Raw genomic sequence first — 27,662 nt, 5'->3', positions numbered from 1 at the left:
TCAGTGGGCACCATTCTTAGACCTTTTCACCTTCTTTTGATGTTTTCCTTCAACAATTTTCATAAGCCATTCTGCTCTTCGAGTTACAAACATAAGATATCCCATAACCATTCCAAATAAAAATCCACATCCATACCCCAACACTACAACTTGCCAATTAAATCCGCTTGACTTGTCTAAATTCTCATCTTGTTGGAGTGTTGGTGGAGGTGGCAATAGCTGTAGTTCCTTACATTTCTTTGATAAAGGGAATCCACATAAGGCCAAGTTCCCACTGTATGAATCATTTCCAAATGTATTAAACTGGCTCCCTTGAGGAATTAGTCCTGCTAGTTGGTTGTCTGAAAGGTTTAGTACCTCAAGAAACATCAAACTTTTCAATTGCTGAGGAATCTCCCCAACAAACTTGTTTGAGGAAAGATCCAACGATTCAAGGTTTTTCAAATTTCCAAGTGAAGTTGGAATGTGGCCTTTGAGGTTGTTATGGGATAAGTTAAGACCCCGAAGTGAATTAAGCCTCCCAATGGATTTCGGAATCTCTCTTTGGAATTTATTTCTTGAAAAATCAATGATTGAGAAGACTGTTAAGATTCTTGAATATTCAATCTCATTTCCTTTCATCGCCACCACCACAGAATCTTGATAATATATTTCGCCCATGTATTTAAATTTCACATGTTCATCGACATTCATCATAGATCCAAATTGTTTGATATAATTTGTTGGCAAAAGGCCAGTGAACTCATTGCAAGATATGTCAATAATTCTCAACTTAGGAAAGGGATGTTTGCCTTTGGTCTTAGAGGTGCCTATGTGACCATAAAACCTATTAAACCTCAAGACAAGAACCTGTAATTCTGTAAGAGTTTCCAACCAGCGGGGGAATGTATCATTTATCTTGTTTTTTTCCAAGATCTAGAACTTCCAAGTATTCACAATTGAGCAAAGATCGCGGAACTTGTCCTTCAATTTGGTTGCCATTCAAGTTAAGATTCCTTAGCCAATTGCCTTTGGTAAATGTTGCAGTAAAGGTGCTAGAAAAGCTATTGATCCCTAAATTCAGCACCGAGAGACTCAAGTTTCCCAAACACTGTGGATTCAACCCACTCAAACTGTTATTAGACAAATCAAGAACTCCAAGTGAGCTCAGATTGCAAATCAATATAGGGATTTCTCCGGTCAATTTATTGTTCGAGATAGAGAAAACATATGTGGTGTTAGGTGGAACAGGGAGTGGTCCTTGGAGTAAGTTGGAGTGCAGGTCAATGTGTTGTAGATTCCTCCATGGAAGACGCTCTAAACTTGTAAGGAAATTATGAGAAGGATTTAAACTATACAATGAATCTTTCCCCACATTGAATAACCATTTTGGAACTTCACCGTGAATTTTGTTATTTGAAAGGTCTAGAGAACGCAATCTGGCTTGTTCTCTCAAGAAGTTTGGGAATTCACTCAAGTTGCAAGAAGCTAATCCTACAGTGTCAAAGTTGGTCAAGGTGGAGTTGACACTGTTGTTGATGCTCAATGAGAGACCATTATATGAGAGATCAAGATAGATCAGATTTTTAAGCTTTAGAAGCTTATCTAGATCCACTACACCACTTAAGTTATTTGATGAAAGCTGCAAGTATGTTAGGTTCTGGAGTTCATAAACTAATCTTGGAATTGGTCCTTGTAGCTTATTGTTACTCAATCCTATTCCAACCAGTGAAGGCAGAGCAAACATCGAAGATGGTAATGTCCCATTTAGTGAGTTAGAACTCAAAAAGAGAGAAGTTAGTTGGCTCATATTGCCAAGGGAATCCGGTATTTGACCGTTCAAATTGTTTGTGGAAAGACCCAAGTAAGTAAGTTGTCTCATGTTGCCAAGGGAATCCGGTATTTGACCGTTCAAATTGTTTCCGGAAAGACCCAAGTTAGTAAGTTGGGTCATGTTGCCAAGGAAATCCGGTATTTGACCATTCAAATTGTTTTCGGAAAGACCCAAGTTAGTAAGTTGGGTCATGTTGCCAAGGGAATCCGGTATTTGACCACTCAAATTGTTTCTGGAAATATACAAGTTAGTAAGTTGGCTCATGTTGCCAAGGGAATCCGGTATTTGTCCGTTCAAATTGTTTTTGGAAAGATCCAAGTTAGTAAGCTTTGTAAGGTTTGAAATTGATAAGGGGATTTGACTGCCAAAACTGTTATACCCGATGTCTAGATCGGTAATTTGTGTAAGGTTCCAAAGAGAAGCTGGAATGGACCCTGAAAAGTTGCAATAATAGAGGCACAAAATATTCAAGGCTTTAAGATTGCTGATTGATTCAAGCAATTGGCCAGAAAAAATTATGTAGGAGAGATCAAGAAACTGAAGGGAACTAGTCAAGTTGAAGTATGGAAGTTTACCTGTGAGTTCAAAATTAGCCTGTAAGTTGAGCTTTCGTAGGTTTGGAAAGTGAAAAAAGTTTTCTGAGAATTTCCCACGCAGATGACAATGACCAAGACTGAGAGATGTCAAAAAAGACAGATTTAGCAAAGCATGAGGTACAGGTAAAGAGATATTCAACGAATCAAGGTGTAGTTCTCTTAATTGGGTTAGGTTTCGAAGGAGTATATTGAAAGTGTGTTGTTCAAGTCTCACCCGAGAAGAAGAATAATAATTCATAAAAGAGAGATCAAGGGAAATCAATTTGGACAAATGGGAGAATTTCGAAGGAATTCGGCCTACAAAATTAGTTTTAGAGAGGTTGAGATGGGTCAAACTTGGAAAGGAGGCAAAATCAGGTGAAATTGTAGAGAAATTGAAGTCATTGAAAGCAAGATTGAGGGTTTGGAGGTGACGAAGGTGGAAGAGGGAGTTGTTGGGTTGGATGGTGCCCTGAAGCTGGCTGCAATTGAGGTCAAGTCCAATCACATGACCATTCAACCAGTCGCACGTGACCCCCTCCCACGAGCAGCAATCACTACTCTCATTCTAGAACACCATTTTAGGATGAGAATCAGATTCACAAGGAAAAGAGGCATCAGGAGTTAGGGTAAATGTTGTTTTAAATTGGAGAAGTGAAAATCTCTGGTCCTCAAGGTAGGTATGGCGTGCACAAGTAGAAGAAGACAAGAGAAATAGCAGAAGAAACATAAGCCAACTCATTTTGTTTTCTTATAGGTAAGGAGGATTCAGAGAGAAAGAGAGATATATGAAAAGCAGAGGAGAGTAAGAAGGATAGTGGTTTGACGATGGAGAAGGAAAATGTATTACTCATTCTTATACACACCAAGTCTTTCTATGGTGGTGGAGCAGCCCAGCCCAGCCCATCAAGCATGGTAACTATGCAATTTTATCCATCAGCCATCATGACGTCCAGGTTGGCAACAACCATTTTTGTCTTTAATTCCAATGAAAAATTATGTTGATAATTCCTACATTTGGTCCATTATGTCATTTTAATTTGAATAATTTCAATTAATTCTATTTTGAATTTTGAATTTTATATTAATTTAGTCCAATTGATAACACTGATTATGGTTGTTGAAAGAAAAAATATTATTGAGTTAGTTGGGAATTGAATCGAATAAGTTTACAATTTTTTAGCTATAAAAGATGAAACATGTTCATGTGTACATTTTTCACAAAAAAAAAAAAAAAACACTAAAAGTTATAATCAATTAAAATAAATTGAGATAAAATCATAAATTAATGTTAAAATTGAGTCAATTAAAATTATAAAAACAAAAATAACAAGAGTAAAAATATAAAGAGTGCGAATATAAATTTCCTTAAATCAATTAAAAGTTGGTAATGCCTTGACTATTTATAAAGCAAGTAATAAAACATTTTGGGACTGGTTTGCTTTTAATTGAACAAAAGCATAAACGTAAGATTCATTATTTTTCTTGTTGTCTCGTAGTTTAAAAAATATATGAATTTTTTAGAGTATTATTTTCACAATATCTTTAATGGAATATTTAAAAAAAAATAGACTTTTTAAATTGTTTATTAAATATATTTTTCATAGTACAAGGTAATAGAAAATGATGACTCCTATGATATAGTTATTTTCATCAAATTGTTGAGTATGATTTTGTTTGTTGTAGTTTATTCAATTTTTGCAATTAAGAAATATATATTTTTTAAGTAAATTAAAATTGTTTATGTAATTTTTGTTCATATTTTAATAAGTATGGTATAATTGGAATAAAAGATATTATTAAGGAAAAGTTAACTTTTTCAGAATAAATTAAAATAAATAAGACTTAATTGTCTACATTGAAAATGACTCATTAATAGAAAATAAGATTTATTGCTAATTTTTTTTTTAATTTATTTTTTAACAGATTGCGTTGCTCTAGTTCTCCTTGATAATTGTTAGAGATAGAAGATTTCTAAGGAATGTGATTGGAAATGAGAAAAATTATTATATAGGACTAACCTATATTTTATGTGGTTTGTCCTCCTAAGTGTACAAGGCCATATTATTAATTTTTCATACATTTTCTGTTACATTTGAAGCAAACTAATTATGTGTCTCATTGTTATAAGATCAGCACACAATCAAATTTTTTTTATTAAGTTTAGAATACAGCGTGTCCATGTGCCGTCCAACAATATTCAATAATTTCTCCACTATTTTCGTATTTTGAAGTCATGTATTCATTTAGCCCCTGCTATTCACCATGCACATGGCCAATGTGAAATTCCCACAAAACAAAATAATTCATCGCACATAACCACCTAGTAGAATGGATCCACTAGAAAACTTGGAAATCAGGGAATACCTTGATGTTAATATAGGTTGATACATGCGAAACAGAATAATTCCTCCCACATAACCACCTGGATTATGTATAGTATTTTTTTTTATCAAATCGTTTTGTTTGATATAGTTTTAACAATATTTACAACTAAAGAATATATAATTAGAGTAAATTAAAATTAATTATACAATCGTTATTCATATTTTTATAAGAATGGTAAATTTGTAATGAAATATATTATTAAGGAGACGTGAACTTGTTTGAGAATAAATTAGAATAAATAAGACTTAATTGTTCACATTAAAATTTGGTAGCACTCACTAATAATATTGAAATAGTGGTTTGAATCATACAATTCGAAATATGATTCGTATAATTCTATATGGGTTTTACATAGGGCAATACAAATTGTAGCTAAGAATAAGAAATTTGTTGGAATCGTGCAATTCAAAAATGGAATCGTAGAGTCGGAATGAATTTAATTTGAATTATTTTCATTTTTTACTCCCAATGCTATTAAATGACCTCATTTGGTGTCTTTGACCCCCAACAAAAAATAAAAATAAAATAGTAGAATAAATCGATACATATCATACCAGCTGATGAAAGAAATTAGAACATAACAAATTGTTAGGCAATCTTCACTGTATTTAAAAAGATTAAATTCTGTTGTGTACAAAACAACAACAAGAATAAAAGAAATAGAGAAAATGAGAGAATTTGTTTGATTACAAAAATCAAACTCGAAATAATAAATAAATAAATAAAACCACAAATTTTATTTTGTTACAAAAACAAAATTAAAATCTGATTAAATAAACAAATAAAAACAGAATAAAATTAAAAAACTTACTTGGTTAATTTATTTGAATAACTTTTCTAATCAAGTCCAGTGTTTAACACTGTGTCCTTAAGACAGATTCGTCCTCTCCACGGTGCTTTCAGAATTTGGACGTCTATCTCCCAGGATGAAATGATCTTACCACAAACAATAGCAGCACTACAACTTGTTTGCCTTACGAACACACTAAGTGTTTACACTCTTTCTTTCGGAAATAAAATGCAGCAAGATGAAGAATATAATTTGCAGAGGATGGAGTACGAAAAATTAGAATGAAATCCAAATGGGAGGCTAGTCTATTTATAGATGCAAAGGTGACTCCTGGTTTTGAATTGAACAGGTATGAAACCTGTTAGATTCAAATTTAAACAGATTTGAATCTGTTGGGTTAATAAATCAAACAGATAAAAAGGGGAAGGGCTCTGTTTGGATGAGCAATAAATCCAAAACAGTTTAATTGTGTTTGAAAACGGGAAGGGCCTTGTTTGGATGAACAATAAATCCAAACCAGTTTAATTTGAATTCTGGATTTTATTTTAATAAAAAATAAAATTAAATTCAAATTTTTTTGGCCCAAAAAGATTAGAAGCCCAACCCAACCACACACCACACACCACGCACCCAAGCCCAAGCCCAGCCCGCCCGACCAGACGGGCGGCGGCGGCGGCGGCGCGCGTGTGTGGTGATTTTTGGGTCCAATGGGTCTAGCCCATTTTGTCCATAACCTCTCCCTCTAAAACACTTGGGTACCCCTTGGGGCACACCCCAAGTATCAAACCCAAGCCTTATAAACCCTTTCAAAACTTCCCACCAAATCAATGTGGGACAAGCCAATTTACAACCTTAAGGAATTTCCTACCAAAACTCCATTTCCATGGAGCACACTTTGGCTTCAATTTCCCATTCACTCGGTAATGGTTTTGAGCAACCAAATATACCACGTGAATCACAATGCGGCATAGAACGCGTTACCACTTTGACCCGAGTAAAACGACACTCGGGGCCCACCTAAAAAATAGACCAAACTTGAGGAAAAATTCTGGTTTTACCCAGAATTTTTTCCACCATTTCCAACAATCCCCCACATTAATGGAATTTGATGACAACGGAAATGCAACAATATGCAGACTTAACGAAAGAGTATAAGTCGAAAATATCTTGCATCAGGATAGGTAGTTTTCGGCCTTGAACCTTCCCTAGTGATAACCTATCGGACTTACTGGCTAACCAATGGACGCGATGCCTTGAATTGTTCAGCCGTTTGTGTAAGCCAAGACAATAGATTTCACACAAAATATCTTCTAACACATCGTGGTTCTCACTGTTGTGTTCATTTTGGCCTTGAACGCGCCTGGTTTTCATAAGTGTTTCTAGAGAATTTAGCCTTTTCATTCTCATAGAACCGGCCCCAGTTCAACACTCATATAGGTGATTCTTATTGTGAGTATCTCCTTATACTCATCTTGATTTTATGCCTTAATCAAGATATAAGTAATCATTAAAAGCAAAGCTTATCCTTATACCCCTGCAGACAACATATGTTGCAGATATCACTCTCACCATAGGAATGGGTAGGAATTTGAATCCCTTGGTGATTTATGGTGAGCCATACATAACTTAGTTGTCCCTTTGAACTTAGTTCTTGGGATCTCCAGTCATATAAGTAGGGTTACCATTATAACAACTCTTATGTAATAGGTTTTAATCCCATCCCCTTCGATGAACTATACACTAGCTCTTTTGTCAAACCTTTTGTTAACGGATCCGCAATATTCTCTTTAGATTTTATATAATCTATTGAGATTATTCTGTTTGACAACAATTGCCTTACGGTATTATGTCGACAACGAATATGTCGTGACTTACCATTATACATATGATTCTGTGCCCTGCCTATTGCAGATTGACTATCACAATGAATGCAAATAGCTGGCACAGGTTTTGGCCACATTGGAATGTCTTCTAAGAAGTGACGAAGCCATTCTGCTTCTTCACCTGCTTTGTCTAAAGCAATGAACTCGGATTCCATTGTGGATCGTGCCATGCAAGTTTGTTTCGTGGACTTCCAAGAAACAGCAGCGCCTCCTAGAGTAAAGACATATCCACTAGTGGATTTTGAATCTTTAGTATCCGATATCCCATTGGCATCACAATAACCTTCGAGTACTGCTGGATATCGAGTAAAGTTCAAACCATGATCACGAGTAAATCTTAGATATCTAAGAACTCGAATGATCGCTTTCCAATGGTCTTCTCCAGGGTTACTAGTGTACCTACTCAATTTACTGATAGCATAAGCTATATCAGGACGAGTACAATTCATTAGATACATTAGGCTTCCAATGATTTGGGAGTATTTTAACTGAGACACTGCATCACCTTTATTTTTCGATAAATAAAGACTGATGTCTACAGGTGTTCTAGCTAAATTCAAATCATCCTTGATAAATTTATCAAGAATTTTCTCAATATAATGAGATTGAGATAATGCATATCCGTCAGATGTTTTAGTAATTTTCATTCCTAATATAACATCTGCGACCCCCATATCTTTAATATCAAATCTTTTGTTTAAGCATCTGCTTAGTTGATTTGATCATGTTTTGACTGCTTCCAATGATAAGCATGTCATCCACATAAAGACAAACTATGACATATCCTTGGTCAGTGTTTTTAACATAGACGCATTTGTCACATTCGTTTATCTTAAACCCATTAGTAAGCATTGCTTGATCAAAAATTTTCATGCCATTGCTTAGGTGCTTGTTTTAATCCATAAAGGGATTTTACAAGTCGACAAACTTTCTTTTCTTGTCCTGATACTACAAACCCTTCGGGTTGTTCCATATAGATCTCTTCATTTAGATCACCGTTTAAGAAAGCTGTCTTAACATCCATTTGATGTATTTCTAATTTAAACAACGCTGCTATAGAAATAAGCATGCGAATGGATGTTATTCTTGTCACAGGGGAATATGTGTCAAAATAGTCCAGACCTTCCTTTTGTCTGTAACCTTTAACAACAAGTCTTGCTTTATACTTGTCAATTGAACCATCTGCTTTCATTTTTCTCTTGAATATCCATTTATATCCAAGAGGTTTAGAACCTGGTGGAAGATCCACCAATTCCCAAGTATGATTTTGCATAATGGATTCAATTTCATTATTAACAGCCTCTTTCCACAAAGGTGCTTCAGGACCTGTCATTGCTGCCTTAAAGCTTTGAGGTTCATTTTCTAACAAGTATGTCAGAAAATCTGGACCAAAGGATTTTGATGTTCTCGCTCTTTTACTTCGTCGTGGTTCATCATTAGTTAAATCATGTTGGTCGAGACTATTACTAGTCTCTTGTGTTTGATTGTCATTAGTCTCTTGACTTTGTGTACAATTATAAGTTCTTTTCTGTGAACTTAATTCCTGTCCTTTCTTGTAAGGAAAGACATGTTCAAAAAACACAGCATTCCTTGACTCTATAATAGTGTTCACATTTATATCAGGTATTTCTGATTTATAAGTCAGAAACCGATATGCACTACTATTCTGAGCATAACCAATAAACACACAATCTACTGTTTTTGGTCCAATCTTAGTCTTTTTAGGAACAGGTACTTCAACTTTTGCCAAACACCCCCACACTTTTAAGTATTTGTAGGAAGGTGGTCGACCTTTCCATAATTCATAAGGAATGCTTTTGGTTTTCTTGTGGGGTATTCTATTAAGAACATAATTAGCAGACAATATTGCTTCCCCCCCACAAGTTCTGTGGTAAACCTGAACTTAGTAACATGGCATTCATTATTTCTTTTAGGGTTCTATTCTTCCTTTCAGCAATTCCATTTTGCTGTGGAGAATAAGGGGCTGTAGTTTGGTGAATAATGCCATGTTGTGCACAAAATTCATTTAATGGTGCATCATATTCACCACCCCTATCACTTCTAACCATTTTAATGGTTTTACCAAGTTGATTTTCAACTTCTGTTTTGTAGAGTTTAAACATTTCTAAGGCTTCATCTTTACTTCTAAGTAAATAAACATAACAATATCTTGTGCAATCATCGATAAATGTTATGAAATACTTTTTGCCTCCTCTAGTTTGAATAAATTTTAAATCACATACATCAGTATGAATTAATTCTAGAGGTTCGGTTTTTCTTTCAACCGATTTAAATGGAGCCTTAGTTAGTTTTGTTTCTACACAAATTTCACATTTATGATTAGGATTAATTTCAAACTTTGGTATATGATCTAAACCAATTAATCTACGCAAAGCATCAAAATTCACATGTCCTAATCTACCATGCCATAAATTTGACTCAAGAATATAAACAAAAGATGTGTTATTCTTATTCATAGCAACTTTCGGTACAACTGTCATTACATTCAACTTAAAGAGACCATCACTCATGTATCCCTTACCAACATACATACCACTCTTTGTTAATACAAATTTATCAGACTCAAATACAAGCCTAAAACCATTTTTACTTAACAAAGACCCAGAAACTAAATTCTTTCGGATGTCAGGTACATTCAGTACGTTGTTGAGGGTCAGTTCTTTCCCTGATGTCATCTTCAAGATCACTTTCCCTTGTCCAGCCACAGTAGAAGTAGAAGATTTTCCCATGAAAAGGTGTTCACCATTTGCTGCCTCATTGTAGGTAGTGAACATCTTCTTGTCCGCACATATGTGACGAGTTGCTCCAGTGTCAACCCACCACTCTTTGGGATTTCCAACCAAGTTAGCCTCAGACACCACAGCAGAAAGGTTGATGTCATTCACTCCGTCAGAGATGTAATCCAATTCTGTTACATTGGCCTGATTGGTGGTCTTCTTACTTGTACTTCCATGATCCTTTTTAGGGCGGCGGCAGTCAGAAGCTCGATGTCCAGTGTTGCCACAGTTATAGCATTTTCCTTTGAACTTCTTGCTACTATCGCCTTGTTTAGGACCATCTCCAGTAAACTTCCTCTTTTTGTTATGTGGTTTATGAACTTGTTCAACCACATTAGCTTTGGACTCAATGGGATTTTTCCCATTCCTCTTTTCAGCCTTTCGGTTATCTTCTTCAATTCTTAATCTTACAATCAATTCATCCATAGTCATCTCTTTGCGTTTATGTTTTAAATAATTTTTGAAATCTTTCCAAGCCGGTGGTAACTTTTTCACTAAAGCAGTGACTTGAAATGACTCGCTAAGAGACATCCCTTCTGAATGAATATCATGCAAAATTATTTGAAAACTTTGAACTTGAGATATTACCATTTGGGAGTCTACCATAACAAAGTCCAGAAATTTACCGACGACAAATTTCTTCGTGCCGACATCTTCTGTCTTGTATTTCTTCTCCAAAGAATCCCACAATTCTTTTGCTGTTTTCAGAGGACTGTATACATTATACAGCATATTGTCAATGCCATTTAGGATGTAGTTTCTGCACAGGAAATCTGAATGTTTCCAAGCATCTACAGCGGCAACAACTTGCCGATCACTTTCACCCTCTTTAAGTGCTGGAGCCTCTTCATGGAGAAACCGGGCCAAATTAAGAGTTGTAAGATAGAACAGCATCTTCTGCTGCCATCTCTTAAACTCGGTACCGTTAAATTTTTTCGATTTTTCTCCATGATTGATTGGTACATGAACATGGTTCTGGATAGGGACCGATGTAGGTGTAACAATAGGAGTACCACTACCAGATGCAGTTTCAGTTGTAGTAGCCATAATCTCTGATTACAAAAATCAGAAAATATTAAAACACAAATTAATTTTCTAGTTACTAAAAACAGAAAATAATTATAACAACAAAATAATTTTATTTTCCTTGTTACTAAAACTAGAAAAATAAAATATCACAAGAATTTTCTGTAATACCAAATAATATTCTGAATTGTTAATGACACCAGTATCGTACTACTAGTTGTTGTCAAAGAAAAGAGACAATATATTACTACTATCTGTCAAATAGCATAAATCACTATTTGTTTTTCCAACCAGAATATTAATTTGAAAACACAGAAAATTAAATACAATGAAGATACCCAAAAAGGATTCTGTCTTAAGATTGTTAGGCAATCTTCACTGTATTTAAAAAGATTAAATTCTGTTGTGTACAAAACAACAACAAGAATAAAAGAAATAGAGAAAATGAGAGAATTTGTTTGATTACAAAAATCAAACTCAAAATAATAAATAAATAAATAAAACCACAGATTTTATTTTGTTACAAAAACAAAATTAAAATCTGATTAAATAAACAAATAAAAACAGAATAAAATTAAACAACTTACTTGGTTAATTTATTTGAATAACTTTTCTGATCAAGTCCAGTGTTTAACACTGTGTCCATAAGGCAGATTCGTCCTCTCCACAGTGCTTTCAGAATTTGGACGTCTATCTCCCAGGATGAAATGATCTTACCACAAACAATAGCAGCACTACAACTTGTTTGCCTTACGAACACACTAAGTGTTTACACTCTTTCTTTCGGAAATAAAATGCAGCAAGATGAAGAATATAATTTGCAGAGGATGGAGTACGAAAAATTAGAATGAAATCCAAATGGGAGGCTAGTCTATTTATAGATGCAAAGGTGACTCCTGGTTTTGAATTGAACAGGTATGAAACCTGTTAGATTCAAATTTAAATAGATTTGAATCTGTTGGGTTAATAAATCAAACAGATAAAAATGGGAAGGGCTCTGTTTGGATGAGCAATAAATCCAAAACAGTTTAATTCTGTTTGAAAACGGGAAGAGCCCTGTTTGGATGAACAATAAATCCAAACCAGTTTAATTTGAATTCTGGATTTTATTTTAATAAAAAATAAAATTAAATTCAAATGTTTTTGGCCCAAAAAGATTAGAAGCCCAACCCAACCACACACCACGCACCCGCGCCCAGGCCCAGGTCCAGCCGACCGGACGGACGGCGACGGCGCGCGCGTATGTGGTGATTTTTGGATCCAATGGGTCTAGCCCATTTTGTCCATAACCTCTCCCTCTAAAACACTTGGGTACCCCTTGGGGCACACCCCAAGTATCAAACCCAAGCCTTATAAACCCTTTCAAAACTTCCCACCAAATCAATGTGGGACAAGCCAATTTACAACCTTAAGGAATTTCCTACCAAAACTCCATTTCCATGGAGCACACTTTGGCTTCAATTTCCCATTCACTCGGTAATGGTTTTGAGCAACCAAATATACCACGTGAATCACAACGCAGCATAGAACGCGTTACCACTTTGACCCGAGTAAAACGACACTCGGGGCCCACCTAAAAAATAGACCAAACTTGAGGAAAAATTATGGTTTTACCCAGAATTTTTTCCACCATTTCCAACACAAATTAGGGAATCAAAGATGGAAGTGGAGCAAATCAGTCGACCAAGAAATCAAGCAACAATAATCCTTTTTCTACCAAAATCTAAAGTTATGCAGTGTTTATTTGATAGATGGTTGTCTTTTTCTCATTGTTATTTTCATGGGTCTCATATTTTTCAAATTAGAATCATAATCACCTTGGAATAATCTTGCAAAGGTAATTTAGATAAGTAATTTAAGCTCAAAACTTTAATTAGTGAAAATGTAAATAGATGCTTTAAGTCTAAAACACTATTATTTTACAATAATCTTGATTATTGCAAGAAAGATATTGGAAAAAATCTTATTTCATATTTTTCCATGTCGTTTTTTACAAGACTTCCGTGACTTTGTTTGTGGGTCGCTTTATTTGGAAAGAGTATTAAATTATGCTGAAAAAGATTGCAGGTGTTATTCTTTAATAATGGCCTTGTTTGGTTTGTCTCTTGAGAGTCAATTTTTGATAAAAAAAAATTTCAAAAATTTGTTTGGTTGAAATTTTTGGAAAAAAAATTCAAAATCATTTTTCTCTTTACTATACATCAATCAATCACTTTTTCTCTCTTTTCTCTTTCTCTCACATCCTACATATCAATCAATGATTTTTTCTCTCACACCCATCTATTCAACTACAAATTATCCCAACCTCCAAAACTCCAAAACTATTTTCAAAACATGCAACCAAACAAAATTTTAAGCTTTGTAAACTTTTTCCAAAAAATTATTTTTCAAAATTATTTCAAAAATACAAACCAATTGGTTTGGTTAATGTGTGCCCTTAAAGTAAATATTGAAAGAACTTTAAAGTATTATATTTATTGAACTCATTTTCATACACAATGCGCAATACTTTTAAATTTCTTAACATGTACTTTAAGGACGCACATTAATAAAATTCATATTATATTTAATATTATATAAATAAATTGTTTTTTTTTTCATTTTAAGAACCATATATATGATTTTATATGTAAATATATAAGAATATATTACTATATTAGAAAAATATAAAATGAAGTGAATTTTACGATTTATGATTTGAAAATAATACTTATTAATGGACTGCATTACCCTGACTAATTGTTAGAGATAGATAATATGACAAAACCAATTTGGATGGGTGGTGGGAGATTTCAAAGGAATCTGGCTGGAAATAAGTCATAATTATCTTACAAGTCTAGCCTTATATTCAAGTGTATGAGATATATAATTAGTTATTTATTTATTTATTTATATTTTAGACAAATTAATTATGACAGCCTTTGGTTTACTTTTCAAAATTCAACACTGTTTTTAAATCATGATTTGAATGTAACGTGTTGACCAAAAATATTTTTAAAATACAAATCAAAATTACTTTCAAAACTCATCTCATCTCTTATTATTATTGTAACGCCCTCAAAATAAACTCATAAATCATACATTCGTGACATCCATAAACATAAGAGAAATAAACATATTTCCATTCATCAGAGTATTTAATCCAAAGGTATTACATGTTGACAACAAAAGTAAATGCCCTACGAGCTTACAACTTTCCAAGCCAACACTTGGTTACAAAAAGGAGAGTACTAACTCAAAACACAAAATAAGCCCTTGGCTTGAATTACATGTAATACACAGAATAATTACAAAAGTAAGCCTTGAGCTTCTAAACCCTCCCAAGCTAAGTCCTTGGAGGCGGCATATCACCTGCACCTGAAAATGATGTCCCATATAGGGTGAGCCAACGTCCAGTAGAGATATGCTAAACATAATATGAACAATGACTAAAACATGAGCATTCGATAAATGTTAACACTAATCAACCAACTTACAACACCATCCAATCCCATGACAAATATGTCCATGTTCATTTTACTTTCCTTTACTTAACAAATTTCGATTTATAAACATGGCTCAGAACCTGGCCAAACAATTCTCATGAGACTACGGCTCATGTTAAAAACCTTTCCAATATCAACGATTCAAATGAATTAAAATTCATAACAAACACTTCCATACTTCACAATAGATACACATATTTGCTGTATCAATGTCATATCAAAACACTTCCATACTTCATAAATGATACACGGATTTTCTGTATCAATGGAGTCCATCCCCTATCTCCTCCCAAATAACATCCGGTTTAGGAGTCCATCCCCTATCTCCTCCTAAACCGTGGAGTACATCCTCTATCTCCTCTCACACAACACAATGTATATAAACAATTATCATATACAAGATCAATCAATACACAAATTCGATGTATTATTCCAACCGCCATTTTCAATGACATAATTAACCGATTAGTTTTAATTCACCTAATCATCATGCAGTGTCTACAACAATCAAGACTATCCTCCACCGATAGCCCAAAGCAATTATTTTTAAACAGACAATAAATGCATCAACAGATAAATTACCCATATTTTCAAGAGTGAGTGATTAATCAATCCAACTCCACCATTTATTCTCATAACTTCTCAATTTCATTATTTCACAATGAAAGTCATTAATTACACTAATGACCCAAACGTCCAAATATCATCAATAGACCTCAATGACTTCATTTTAAGGCTCACATACACATATATAGTTCAATGAAACGAAAAGCCCTCTTTTTACATTTTAAGGGTTTGAAACCCTAACTCCCAAACTTTCCCAAATACAACATTACATCAAAATGACTACAAAATTATGTCAAAAACCATAAACATGAGTACTTATCCCTATCTCAAGAGATGAGACCAAATGGAGAAGATGAAGAATTTCGAAGGTGCTCCAAATCCCAAGATTTTCGGATTGATAGGTAGCCCAAGCCAAGCTCTACACTTTTTGCAAAGGAACTAAGGTAGAAGATCACTCAAACTAGATCAAACCTTAGAGAGAAGGTGAAATGTAATGAGAGAAGCTCTCAAAATAGATTTTGAAAAGTAAGAGAGAGAGTGAGAGTTGAAAAAGTGATCTAAAATGACCTAGCTGCCAACTGATATACGTATGACCCGCTCGAGCGGAGAATAAGACGCTCGAGCATCAAACACAAAAACTTCACCCGCTCGAGCGCAAAAATACCTGCTCGAGCGCCAAGGCACAAAACAAGGCACCACCCACTCGAGCGGAAAAAGGAACCCGCTCGAGCATAGATTACACTCTTCCAGTACTTTTACAAACATCGAACACCCGCTTGAGTGCAACCCGCTCGAGCGTAAGGAAATCCGCTCGAGCATGAAAAACACATCTATAGTACTTTTGCAGACGGACAAACTACTAAAGGTGTGCAAACTCCGCTCGAGCGCAAGAAGACCCGCTCGAGCGGATCACTAAAAATCTGGGCAACAAGAGTCGGGACAAAAGCTCAACCAACCCGTTCAAAACACGTCCAAGACAATTCTAAACTCAAATACAGAGAGTTAAAGGACAGAAACGAAATACATGCAACAACAACTATCAACGGAACCGAGTCTGGAATATAGTAAACATGAGACGAAAACCGGGATCGCTATAACCTCCCCCCCTTAAGGAATTTTGTCCCCGAAATTAGATACCAGTTTTCAAAAAACAAGTTTTCTCAATTCTCAACAATAATACAATTCAATATTCAACAACCTGACCCATTACCGGTCATCTCATCTCTTTTCAAAAGGCAAATCACAATATCTTACTCAATATGCATTATCAACATGCTTCCCCTTGAAATGTACCAATTCCAACACGCATTCCACCATTCAATTACATATTCAATGCCCATAATATATTTGCATTTCTAAAACAGAATTAACATATGCAATGTTAAAATAAACTTCCATTTCAAGGCAAGTTCCACAATACTTGCATAAACCGAAACATTTACAATGTTTTATAACTTAAGACATATTCAATGCTCTTAAAGTTCATCAATACAACAAAATATACAACATATGCTCAAACATCCATAAATAGATCCGGATACTTCTCTCAGACCTCCAGTTCATGTTCACAAGTGGCTTCCTCCACTCCGTGATGTTTCCACAAAACCATTACCAAGGGAATGGTCTTGCCTCGCAAGACTTGATTCCGCCTATCCAAGACCTGTACCAGTCTCTCCTCATACGAGGCATCCTCATCTACCTCTAAGTCGGTCCAATCCAATACATGCGATGGATCCGGCTCGTACTTCCGAAGCATACTAACATGAAACACGTCATGCACCCCGGACAACCGCGGCGGTAAAGCTAAACGGTATGCAACCTCACATATCCTCTCAAGGATCTCAAAGGGACCGATAAACCGAGGGGACAACTTCCCACTCTTCCCAAACCTCATCAAACCCCGCCTAGGTGATATTTTCAGAAAGACATGATCACCCGCCTCAAATGCCAAAGGCCCCCTCCTACGGTCGGCATAACTCTTTTGGCGACTCTGGGCTGCAACAAGCCTCCCACGGATAAGCTCAACTTTTTCCGTTGTTTCCCTCACCAACTCTGGGCCCAACAAAGGTGCATCACCCACCTTGGCCCAACAAACTGGAGACCTACACGGTCGGCCATACAAGGCCTCAAATGATGCCATACCGATACTCGACTGGAAACTGTTGTTGTAGGCAAACTCTACCAAGGGCAAGTGCCTCTCTTATGTCCCACTAAAGTCAAGGACACAGCCTCGAAGTATATCCTCAAGGATCTGAATAGTATGCTCAGACTGCCCATCAGTCTGAGAATGATAAGCCGTGCTAAAGGTCAACCTAGTGCCCAAAGCACTCTGCAAACTCTGCCACAACCTAACAGTAAAACGTGGATCTCTATCTGAGACGATCGACACTAGGACCCCGTGCAACCTCACTATGTCCCGAATATACAAGTCGGCAAGATGATCTACCGAATCTCTCACGCGCATAGGAATGAAGTGCGCCAACTTAGTCAACCGGTCTACAACCACCCAAATAGCATCACTACCCCACTAAGTCCTCGGAAGACCTACAATGAAGTCCATAGTGACATGCTCCCACTTCCATTCGGCAATAGGCAAGGGTTGCAACAAACCCGCTGGTCTCTAATGTTCAGCCTTCACTTGCTGACAAGTAAGGCACTTAGATACAAAAACTGCCACATCTTTCTTCATACCCCGCCACCAAAACTGGCGACCCAAATCACGATACATCTTAGTGCCTCCCGGATGCACCGCAAGGCACGAATGGTGAAACTCTCAGAGTACCTCCTCTCGGCAAGACTCCGGTACCAACAGACGGTCTTGGTATCTCACACTCAAGTCGGGATACATAGTCAAACCCTTCTCAACCTTCCCACTAGAGATCTTCTCTCGAAGGGATTCTACCTCAAGGACACCTCTTTGTGCCTCTAACACTTGATTCACAAGTGTAGGCTGCGCAATAACAGAAAACAAGGCCGCTGCCTCTACAGATTCGTCCAGAAGCAAATCAAACTCGCCAAGTGCACCCAACATCTCCCACTCCCGGATGGCTATACAAGCTACATCACTAATGGATTTCCTACTAAGGGCATCGGCCACAACATTGGCCTTTCCCGGGTGATAGTACAACTCAAAGTCATAATCCTCAATGAACTCCATCCGCCTCCTCTGCCTCAAATTCAAGTCCTTCTGTGTAAACAGATATTTCAAACTCTTATGATTCGAGAACACCTCGAACCTCTCACCATACAGATAGTGCCTCCAAATCTTTAAGGCAAAGATCACAGCTGCTAACTCTAGGTCGTGCGTAGGGTAATTCCTCTCGTGTATTTTCAATTGCCACGAGCCATAGGCTACCACTTTCCCCTCTTGCATCAGCACACAACCCAAACCCTCTCGTGAGGCATCATAATAAACCGCATAACCCAAACCTCTCTCTGGAATAATCAACACTGGAGCGGTGGTAAGTCTAACTTTCAACTCCTGGAACGACTTTTCACAAGTCTCACTCCATACAAATTTGACCCCTTTCCGCGTCAATCTAGTCAACGATGAACCTAGCCTGGAGAAATCCTTCATAAACCGACGGTAATACCCAGCTAATCCCAGAAAACTGCGGATCTCAAAAACACTCTTAAGCTGTGCCCAATACTGCACTGCCTCTGTCTTGGATGTATCAACAGACACCCCTTCCCTAGAGGCTACATGGCCTAAGAATTTAACCTCTCTTAGCCAGAAATCACACTTCTCAAACTTAGCATACAACTTATGAGCTCTAAGTAACTCAAGCACCACTCTCAAGTGCTCCTCCTCCGAAGGTGAATAAACCAAAATGTCGTCCACGAAAACGACCACGAAACAATCTAAGAATTCCCGAAAGATCCGGTTCATCAAGTCCATAAATACTGCCGGTGCATTGGTGAGCCCAAAAGGCATCACCAGAAACTCATAGTGGCCATACCGCGTATGGAATGCCGTCTTTGGGATATCTTCTTCCCTGACCCTCAACTGGTGGTAACCCGATCTCAAGTCTATCTTAGAGAAACAACAGGACCCCTTCAACTAGTCAAACAGATCATCTATACGGGGCATAGGGTACTTGTTCTTAACCGTAGCCTGATTCAATTTTCGGTAGTCAATACAAAGTTTCAAGGCACCATCTTTCTTTTTAGCAAAGAGGGCCGGTGCTCCCCACGGCGAAGTACTAGGATGAATGAAGCCTTTATCTAGCAATTCCTGGAGTTGAATCTTCAACTCACTCAACTCGGCTGGGGCAAAACGATAAGGTGCCATGGAAATCGGTGCCGTGCCGGGCACTAAATCAATGGAAAACTCCACCTCTCGATGTGGTGGCAAACTAACAAGATCCTCGGGAAAGACATCTGAGTACTCACAAACCACTCTGGGCAACTCAATCTGAATCTCATCACACTCACTACCCATAAAGCCAGCGAGGAGACCACTAAGCTCACTCCGCCCTCGCGGATCATACACCAGTGGCAACACTCTACCAACCCAATCCCCCAAGAAATGGAAACAATCCCCGCTTAAGGTACATACAGTGACCCTCTGGCGGTAACAATCAATAACAGCCCGGTACGACGATAGCCAGTTCATACCCAAAATCACATCAAAACCCGACATAACCATAACTATAAAAGAAAATGGAAGCCGACGGTCGGCGACCTCTATATCACAGCCCCGACACCCTTGTTTCAAAATCAACTCACCCCCAATAGGTGATACAACACAAATAGGGGATGCTAACTGCGCCAACTCCAAACCCAAAACAGATGCAAATGCAGCAGATATAAAGGAATGGGATGCACCCGTATCAATCAACACATTGGCAACCGAGTTGCAAAATAAAAAAGTACCTCTCATAACAGATGGAGCCGGTACAAGATCCTGCGCGGTAACAGCATACACGAGCCCAGAAGGTCTCTGGTCTACCTGCTCACCTCTCGGAGCTAAAGATTGCTGCACAGAATGGGACAATGTAGCTCCCTGATTCGCCCTCGAGGCCTGAACTGACTATGCTGGTTGAAAACTCTGCGTTTACCTCGAACCAGACGCACCTGATGTGCCACTCAACTGTGGGCAATACCTCTTCAGGTGCCCTGCCTGACCACACTAGTAACAAGAGAGAGGCTGGCCTCTGTCCTGACTCTGGCTCTAAGGTCAAGCCAAAGATGAAGCTGCTCTCTGACCTCCTCCGCTCTGCGGGTAAGCTGGAGACTTGTGGCGCAGCTGACCACATTTGTAACAGGTAATGTCTCCTAGACTACCTCTCCCAAAACCTGCACTCGGCACTGGAAAGGTAGATATCGCAAAAGCACCCTCGGACTGCTGAGGGTTAGAACCCCTCTGCCTCCGACCATCCCCCTGGCCATCCTGACTCTTCTTGGAGCCCCTCATCCTCTTCTCCTTCTCCTGCATCATAATCTCCATATGGGTCGCGGCATCCACAAGGCGCCCATACTCCCGAGTCATGGATCCCCCAACTCTGGTCTTAAGTCCATGTCTCAACTTCCTCTCAAACTCAATGCAACGACGTTCCTTAGATGCCACAAGCTCAGGTGCAAACCTGGATAAACTGGTAAATGTGGCCTCAAACTTGGCCACTGGCATACTTAGCTGCTTGAGCTGACAAAACTGGTCCCTCAACCTCTCTCTAATAGCTGGAGACAAAAACTTCTCTTGGAAAGCATCTACAAAGGCCTCCCATGTATCACCAACACGACCCCTCATGAACTTCCACCACTGACTCGCATCTCCCTTCAATTGGAAAGACGCCAAGGTCACCTTCAAAGCCCCGTCTTCGATGCCAAGCATCTCAAACGTCTTCGTTATCTGCTCAAGCCACTCATCAGCCTTAAGTGGCTCTTTCGGATCTCCAACAAACTCGTCCAGGTTAGACTGGAAGAACTCCCTCTTTAAAAAGGAAGGCCCTGCCTCAACTACATGGGCCTGGGCTTGATTTTCTGTCCTAAGAATGCCCATAGATTCCTTTAAAGCTCCTGCCATCTCGCGGGCTAAGGTGCCTATGGCCTGTTGACCTACTGGCTCGGCCATATTGGCCTGACCAACACCCTCCTGCTGCGCCGGAATCTCATCCGGTATAGGCATCTCCTGCCTCTTAGGCCTACCTCGCCTACCACCACGTCCTCGTCCTAACATCCTAACAAAGGTAACGAAGAACATTAGCACATTCACAAATGTGCCGAAGCTATAACACTCACGTCCTAATGCAATGGACAACTGTAATTCATTCCACGTAAGCACATAATCACATAAGCACTTACGAATTTCATTTTCGGATAATGATAGTCCCGAGGCATTACTAGAGTTTCGGTTAGAAACAACATTGATCAAGTGTTTTTCCAACAAAACTCACAGAGACCCAAGGATCCAATCAACATCCTAGAAATTAAATCCCATACCCATGTAGTCACATAAGCATGTCATCACATACACATACAACATTACACTTAAGTCTCTAACAAACGAGACAAACCCATTGTGGTACTAACCACTTCCCACGTACCCAAAGTATTCGAACCCGGTACGCTCTGATAACAAGTTGTAACGCCCTCAAAATAAACCCATAAATCATACATTCGTGACATCCATAAACATAAGAGAAATAAATATATTTCCATTCATCAGAGTATTTAATCCAAAGGTATTACATGTTGACAACAAAAGAAAATGCCCTACGGGCTTACAACTTTCCAAGCCAACACTTGGTTACAAAAAGGAGAGTACTAACTCAAAACACAAAATAAGCCCTTGGCTTGAATTACATGTAATACACAGAATAATTACAAAAGTAAGCCTTCAGCTTCTAAAATCTCCCAAGCTAAGTCCTTGGAGGCGGCATATCACCTGTACCTAAAAATGATGTCCCATATAGGGTGAGCCAACGCCCAGTAGAGATATGCTAAACATAATATGAACAATGACTAAAACATGAGCATTCGATAAATGTTAACACTGATCAACCAACTTACAACACCATCCAATCCCATGACAAATATGTCCATGTTCATTTTACTTTCCTTTACTTAACAAATTTCGATTTATAAACATGGCTCAGAACCTGGCCAAACAATTCCCATGAGACTACGGCTCATGTTAAAAACCTTTCCAATATCAACGATTCAAATGAATTAAAATTCATAACAAACACTTCCATACTTCACAATGGGAAATGATAGAGAGCTCTAAATATAGAGCTCTAATTTGAGCTCTAATGATGTGTCAAAGCAAAAAAAAAAAAAAAAAAAACAAACAAACAAACAAAGCAAGGCACAAACATCACATCAGGGTGGGACCCACCTTCCCATTAGAGCTATTAGAGCTCCTATATTAGAGCTCTAAAGCATTTTTGACTTCACAATAGATACACATATTTGCTGTATCAATGTCATATCAAAACACTTCCATACTTCATAAATGATACATGGATTTGCTGTATCAATGGAGTCCATCCCCTATCTCCTCCCAAATAACATCCCGTTTAGGAGTCCACCCCCTATCTCCTCCTAAACCGTGGAGTACATCCCCTATCTCCTCCCACACAACACAATGTATATAAACAATTATCATATACAAGATCAATCAATACACAAATTCGATGTATTATTCCAACCGCCATTTTCAATGACATAATTAACCGATTAGTTTTAATTCACCTAATCATCATGCAGTGTCTACAACAATCAAGACTATCCTCCACCGATAGCCCAAAGCAATTATTTTTAAACAGACAATAAATGCATCAACAGATAAATTACCCATATTTTCAAGGGTGAGTGATTAATCAATCCAACTCCACCATTTATTCTCATAACTTCTCAATTTCATTATTTCACAATGAAAGTCATTAATTACACTAATGACCCAAAGGTCCAAATATCATCAATAGACCTCAATGACTTCATTTTAAGGCTCACATACACATATATAGTTCAATGAAACGAAAAGCCCTCTTTTTACATTTTAAGGGTTTGAAACCCTAACTCCCAAACTTTCCCAACTACAACATTACATCAAAATGACTACAAAATTATGTCAAAAACCATAAACATGAGTAGTTATCCCTATCCCAAGAGATGAGACCAAATGGAGAAGATGAAGAATTTCGAAAGTGCTCCAAATCCCAAGATTTTCGGATTGATAGGTAGCCCAAGCCAAGCTCTACACTTTTTGCAAAGGAACTAAGGTAGAAGATCACTCAAACTAGATCAAACCTTAGAGAGAAGGTGAAATGTAGTGAGAGAAGCTCTCAAAATAGATTTTGAAAAGTAAGAGAGAGAGGGAGAGTTGAAAAAGTGATCTAAAATGACCCAGCTGCCAATTGATATACGTATGACCCGCTCGAGCGGAGAATAGGACACTCGAGTGTTAAACACAAAAACTTCACCCGCTCAAGCGCAAAAATACCTACTCGAGCGCCAAGGCACAAAACAAGACACCACCCGCTTGAGCGCAAAAAGGAACCCGCTCGAGCGTAGATTACACTCTTCCAGTACTTTTATAGACATCAAACACCCGCTTGAGTGCAACCCGCTCGAGTGTAAGGAAATCCGCTCGAGCGTGAAAAACACATCTGCAGTACTTTTGCAGAAGGACAAACTACTGAAGGTGTGCAAACTCCGCTCGAGCGCAAAAAGAACTGCTCGAGTGGATCACTGAAAATCTGGGCAACAAGAGTTGGGACAAAAGCTCAACCAATCCATTCGAAATACATCCGAGACAATTCTAAACTCAAATACAGAGAGTTAAAGGACGGAAACGAAATACATACAACAACAACTATCAACGGAACCGAGTCCGGAATACAACAATATGAGAGGAAAACCCAGATCGCTATAATTATTAATCAATCAATCAATCATTTTTTCTCTCTCATCTCTCCTCTCTCCTATCACATTCTCTCACATTTTATACATCAATCAATCAAAAAAAAAATTACAAATCATTCCAAAATTATTTTCAAAACTCATAATCAAACAATTTTTCTCTTTTCAAACTATAATTCAAAAACTCAAAACACAACTCCATACTCAAATCATAATTCTAAAATTAGATCAAACAGACCCATGTGTTTCATTATTATAGGATGGAAACATGGATTTGAGGTGCATGGTGTTGTGCCTTGTGGCACATCATGCATGTTTTGATGTATCATGAAGACTTGTCCTGAGCTTATTTAATGATCTGAACAATTCATATTGTAAGGTTCATCGAATATATCATCCTTGTAAAAAATCAAATACTAATTGTTTTAAAATAAATTATTAAAATTGTATTAATTGTTTATTTTTTGAAAAATAAATGTGGTCTTATTTTAAGGTTATAAACAACCAACTGATTTAATTTTTTTCATAGATGATCTACTCAACAAACCTTACACGATGAAAAGTTTGGATCAATAATATGAGCGTGGGACAAGAATCCAATGAGCCTCATAGTACCGTGTTGTGCCTGTTGCACCTTGTAAGCACAACACACTCACCAATTCCATGGAAGCACAGCCATCTTGAAACATGGATCCACCAGATAACGTTTTTGGAAATAAGGGATATTGTGAAGTTTATATATGTTGAACTTTCAACGTGACTAAATTCATACCCAATTTAGAATTGCCAAGCTTAAATCAAAACCATTAAGGGTTAGTTTGGGATGTGGGTTGGCTTTTTGGCTTTTTAACTATTTTAGACCGGGGCTAAAAAGCCTCGTTTGGGATGGACTTTTTGGCTTTTTTGACTTTTGTGAGAGAAAAAATGTAATAATTATGGGTTGAATGTGATGTTTTGTCTTATTAGGCTAAAAAACCTATTTTGTTTTTTGTGGCTAAAATAGCCAAAAAGCCCCCAGACTTTTTCTTCCCAAACAAACCCTAAGCACGACCAATTTTATTCGTATGAAACTTTTTAAAATTTGTGTTAATTTTGTAAATGGATTAAAAGTATTATATCTAATTTATTGTACTCATTTTTATACATAATGTATAATACTTTTAAATTTCTTCACATGTTTCAAGGACACATATTAACAAAATTCATATAATATTTAATATATATTCTATATTCTATAATTGTACACTTGCACTTTAATAGTATATATTATATGTATAGATTTTTTTTTTTAATTTTAAGAACTATATATACGATTTTACATTTATATATTTTATTAAAAATATAAAATGACGTGAGTCTTACAATTCATAATTTATTTTGTTAAAAAATTAATTGATGATTCAATTTATGATTTGACAATTGAAACTAAGACTTATTAATTTATTTTTGAATGGACAACATTTATCTAATTTCCCTTAATAATTGTTAGAGATAGAATAGGACAGAGCCAACTTGGGTGAGTGGTGGGAGATTTTTAAGGAATGTCATTGGAAATAAGTCATAATTAGGGGTGTAAAAATGACCCGTGGCCCGGGGTGGGCCCAGGCCTGAGCCAGACCCAGCCTGGGACCTTAGGCCTAGGTCGCCATTTTGAAACCCGGCCCGGCCCATGGTCCAGCCCATCGGCCCACTCAAGTCCTACTCAAAGCACAGCCCACCCAAGGCCTAATGTTATTTTTAGTGGAAAAGAATAAAATTTTAGTTAAAAAATAAGCCCGAGCCCAGACCTGTCGGCCTGACCCGCTCAAGGCCTGAAGACACCTAAGTCTGAGTTTGGGCCTAGGCCTAATTTTCTGACCTGTGGCCCGACCCGAATTTTAGCAGGAGCCTAGGGGCCCAACATGGGCCGACTCGAGCCCAAGCCCGGGTGGGTCAGGCGCAATTTACACCCTTAGTCATAATTATCTTATAAGTCTAGCCTATATTCAAGTGTATTAGATATATATGTAATTAGTTTTTCTTTTTTCTTTTTTATATATTTTAGACAAACTAATTACGTGTTTCATTGTTTTAAGATAGAAATACAACCACGAGATAACTTCTTGAAAATAGGGGAATACTTTGAAGTTGATATTTGTTGAACTTTCAAAGTAGCGGAATTCATACTCAATTTGGTATTGACAAGCTCAATTTGAAACCGTCAACCACGCCCAATTTTATTCATTTCAAACTTATTTTTATTAATTTCATAAACGGATTATGAATGAGTAGCATTTATAAATGGGTAACAAGAAATTTAATTCACTGGCATCATCCACAAATCCTAGAATGAACATAATAATAATATATATAATTTTTTTTTTCATTTTAAGAACCATATATATGATTTTATATGTAAATATATAAGTATATATTATTATATTAAAAAAATATAAAATGAAATGAATTTTACGATTTGAAAATAAGACTTATTAATGGATTGCATTATCTTGACTAATTGTTAGAGATAGATAGAATATAACAAAACCAAATTGGATGGGTGGTGGGAGATTTCTAAGGAATCGGCCTGGAAATAAGTCATAATTATCTTATAAGTCTAGCCTTGTAGTCAAGTATATTAGATATATAATTAGTTTTTCTTTTATCTTTTTTTTATTATATATATTTTAGACAAATTAATTATGTGTTTCATTGTTATAAGATGGAAACATGGATATGAGGTGCGTGTTGTGCCTTGTGGCACATCATGCATGTTTTGATGTATCATGGAGACTTGTCCCGAACCTATTTGATGATATGAACAATTCATATTATAAGATTCATCGAAGATATCATTCTTGTAAAAAATAAGTCCTAACTGTTTTACAATAAATTATCAAAATTATATTAACCGTTTATTTTTTAAAAATAAATGTAGTCTTATTTTAAGGTTATAAATAACCAAGTGGTTTGATTTTTTTCATGAATGATCTACTCAATACCTTAGACAGTGAAAGGTTGGGATCAATAACATGACCTCGAGACAAGGATCCAATGAGCCTTACAACACCATGTTATGCTTGCTATGCCTTATAGGCACAACACGCTCGCCACCTTGAAACATGGATCCGCCAGATAACTTTTCAAAATAAGGGATACTGTGAAGTTTATACATATTGAACTTTCAAAGTAACTGAATTCATACTCAATTTAGAATTGACAAGCTTAACTTGAAACCATTAAGCACGGCCAATTTTATTTGTCTGAAACTTATTTAAATTTGTGTTAATTTTGTAAATGGATTAAAAGTATTATATCTAATTTATTGCACTTATTTTTATACATAATGTATAATATTTTTAAATTTCTTTACATGTCTCAAGGACACACATTAATAAAATTCATATTATATTTAATATATATATTCTTAATTGTACACTTGTACTTTAATATTATATATTGTATGTATAGATTTTTTTTAAAAAAAAAAAAA

At 36.8% G+C, this 27,662-nt stretch overlaps 1 protein-coding gene across 1 annotated transcript; it reads right to left on the bottom strand.

Moving 5' to 3' along the window:
• On the bottom strand, positions 1–24,800 carry LOC114268362 (receptor-like protein 6). Its single transcript, XM_082876034.1, has 3 exons — positions 24,738–24,800; positions 937–2,956; positions 1–809 (listed from the first exon to the last, which is right to left on the bottom strand). The coding sequence occupies exons 1-3, from the start codon at positions 24,798–24,800 to the stop codon at positions 1–3; spliced, it is 2,892 nt and encodes a 963-aa protein (XP_082732160.1).
• Positions 24,801–27,662: the final 2,862 nt, after the last annotated feature.

The sequence above is a fragment of the Camellia sinensis genome, chromosome 6 (assembly GCF_055761805.1).
Source record: "Camellia sinensis isolate YWXY chromosome 6, ASM5576180v1, whole genome shotgun sequence".
Lineage (NCBI taxonomy): Eukaryota > Viridiplantae > Streptophyta > Magnoliopsida > Ericales > Theaceae > Camellia > Camellia sinensis.
Note: the sequence above shows the minus strand (reverse complement) of the source record. Positions and strands in the feature narration are given on the sequence as shown.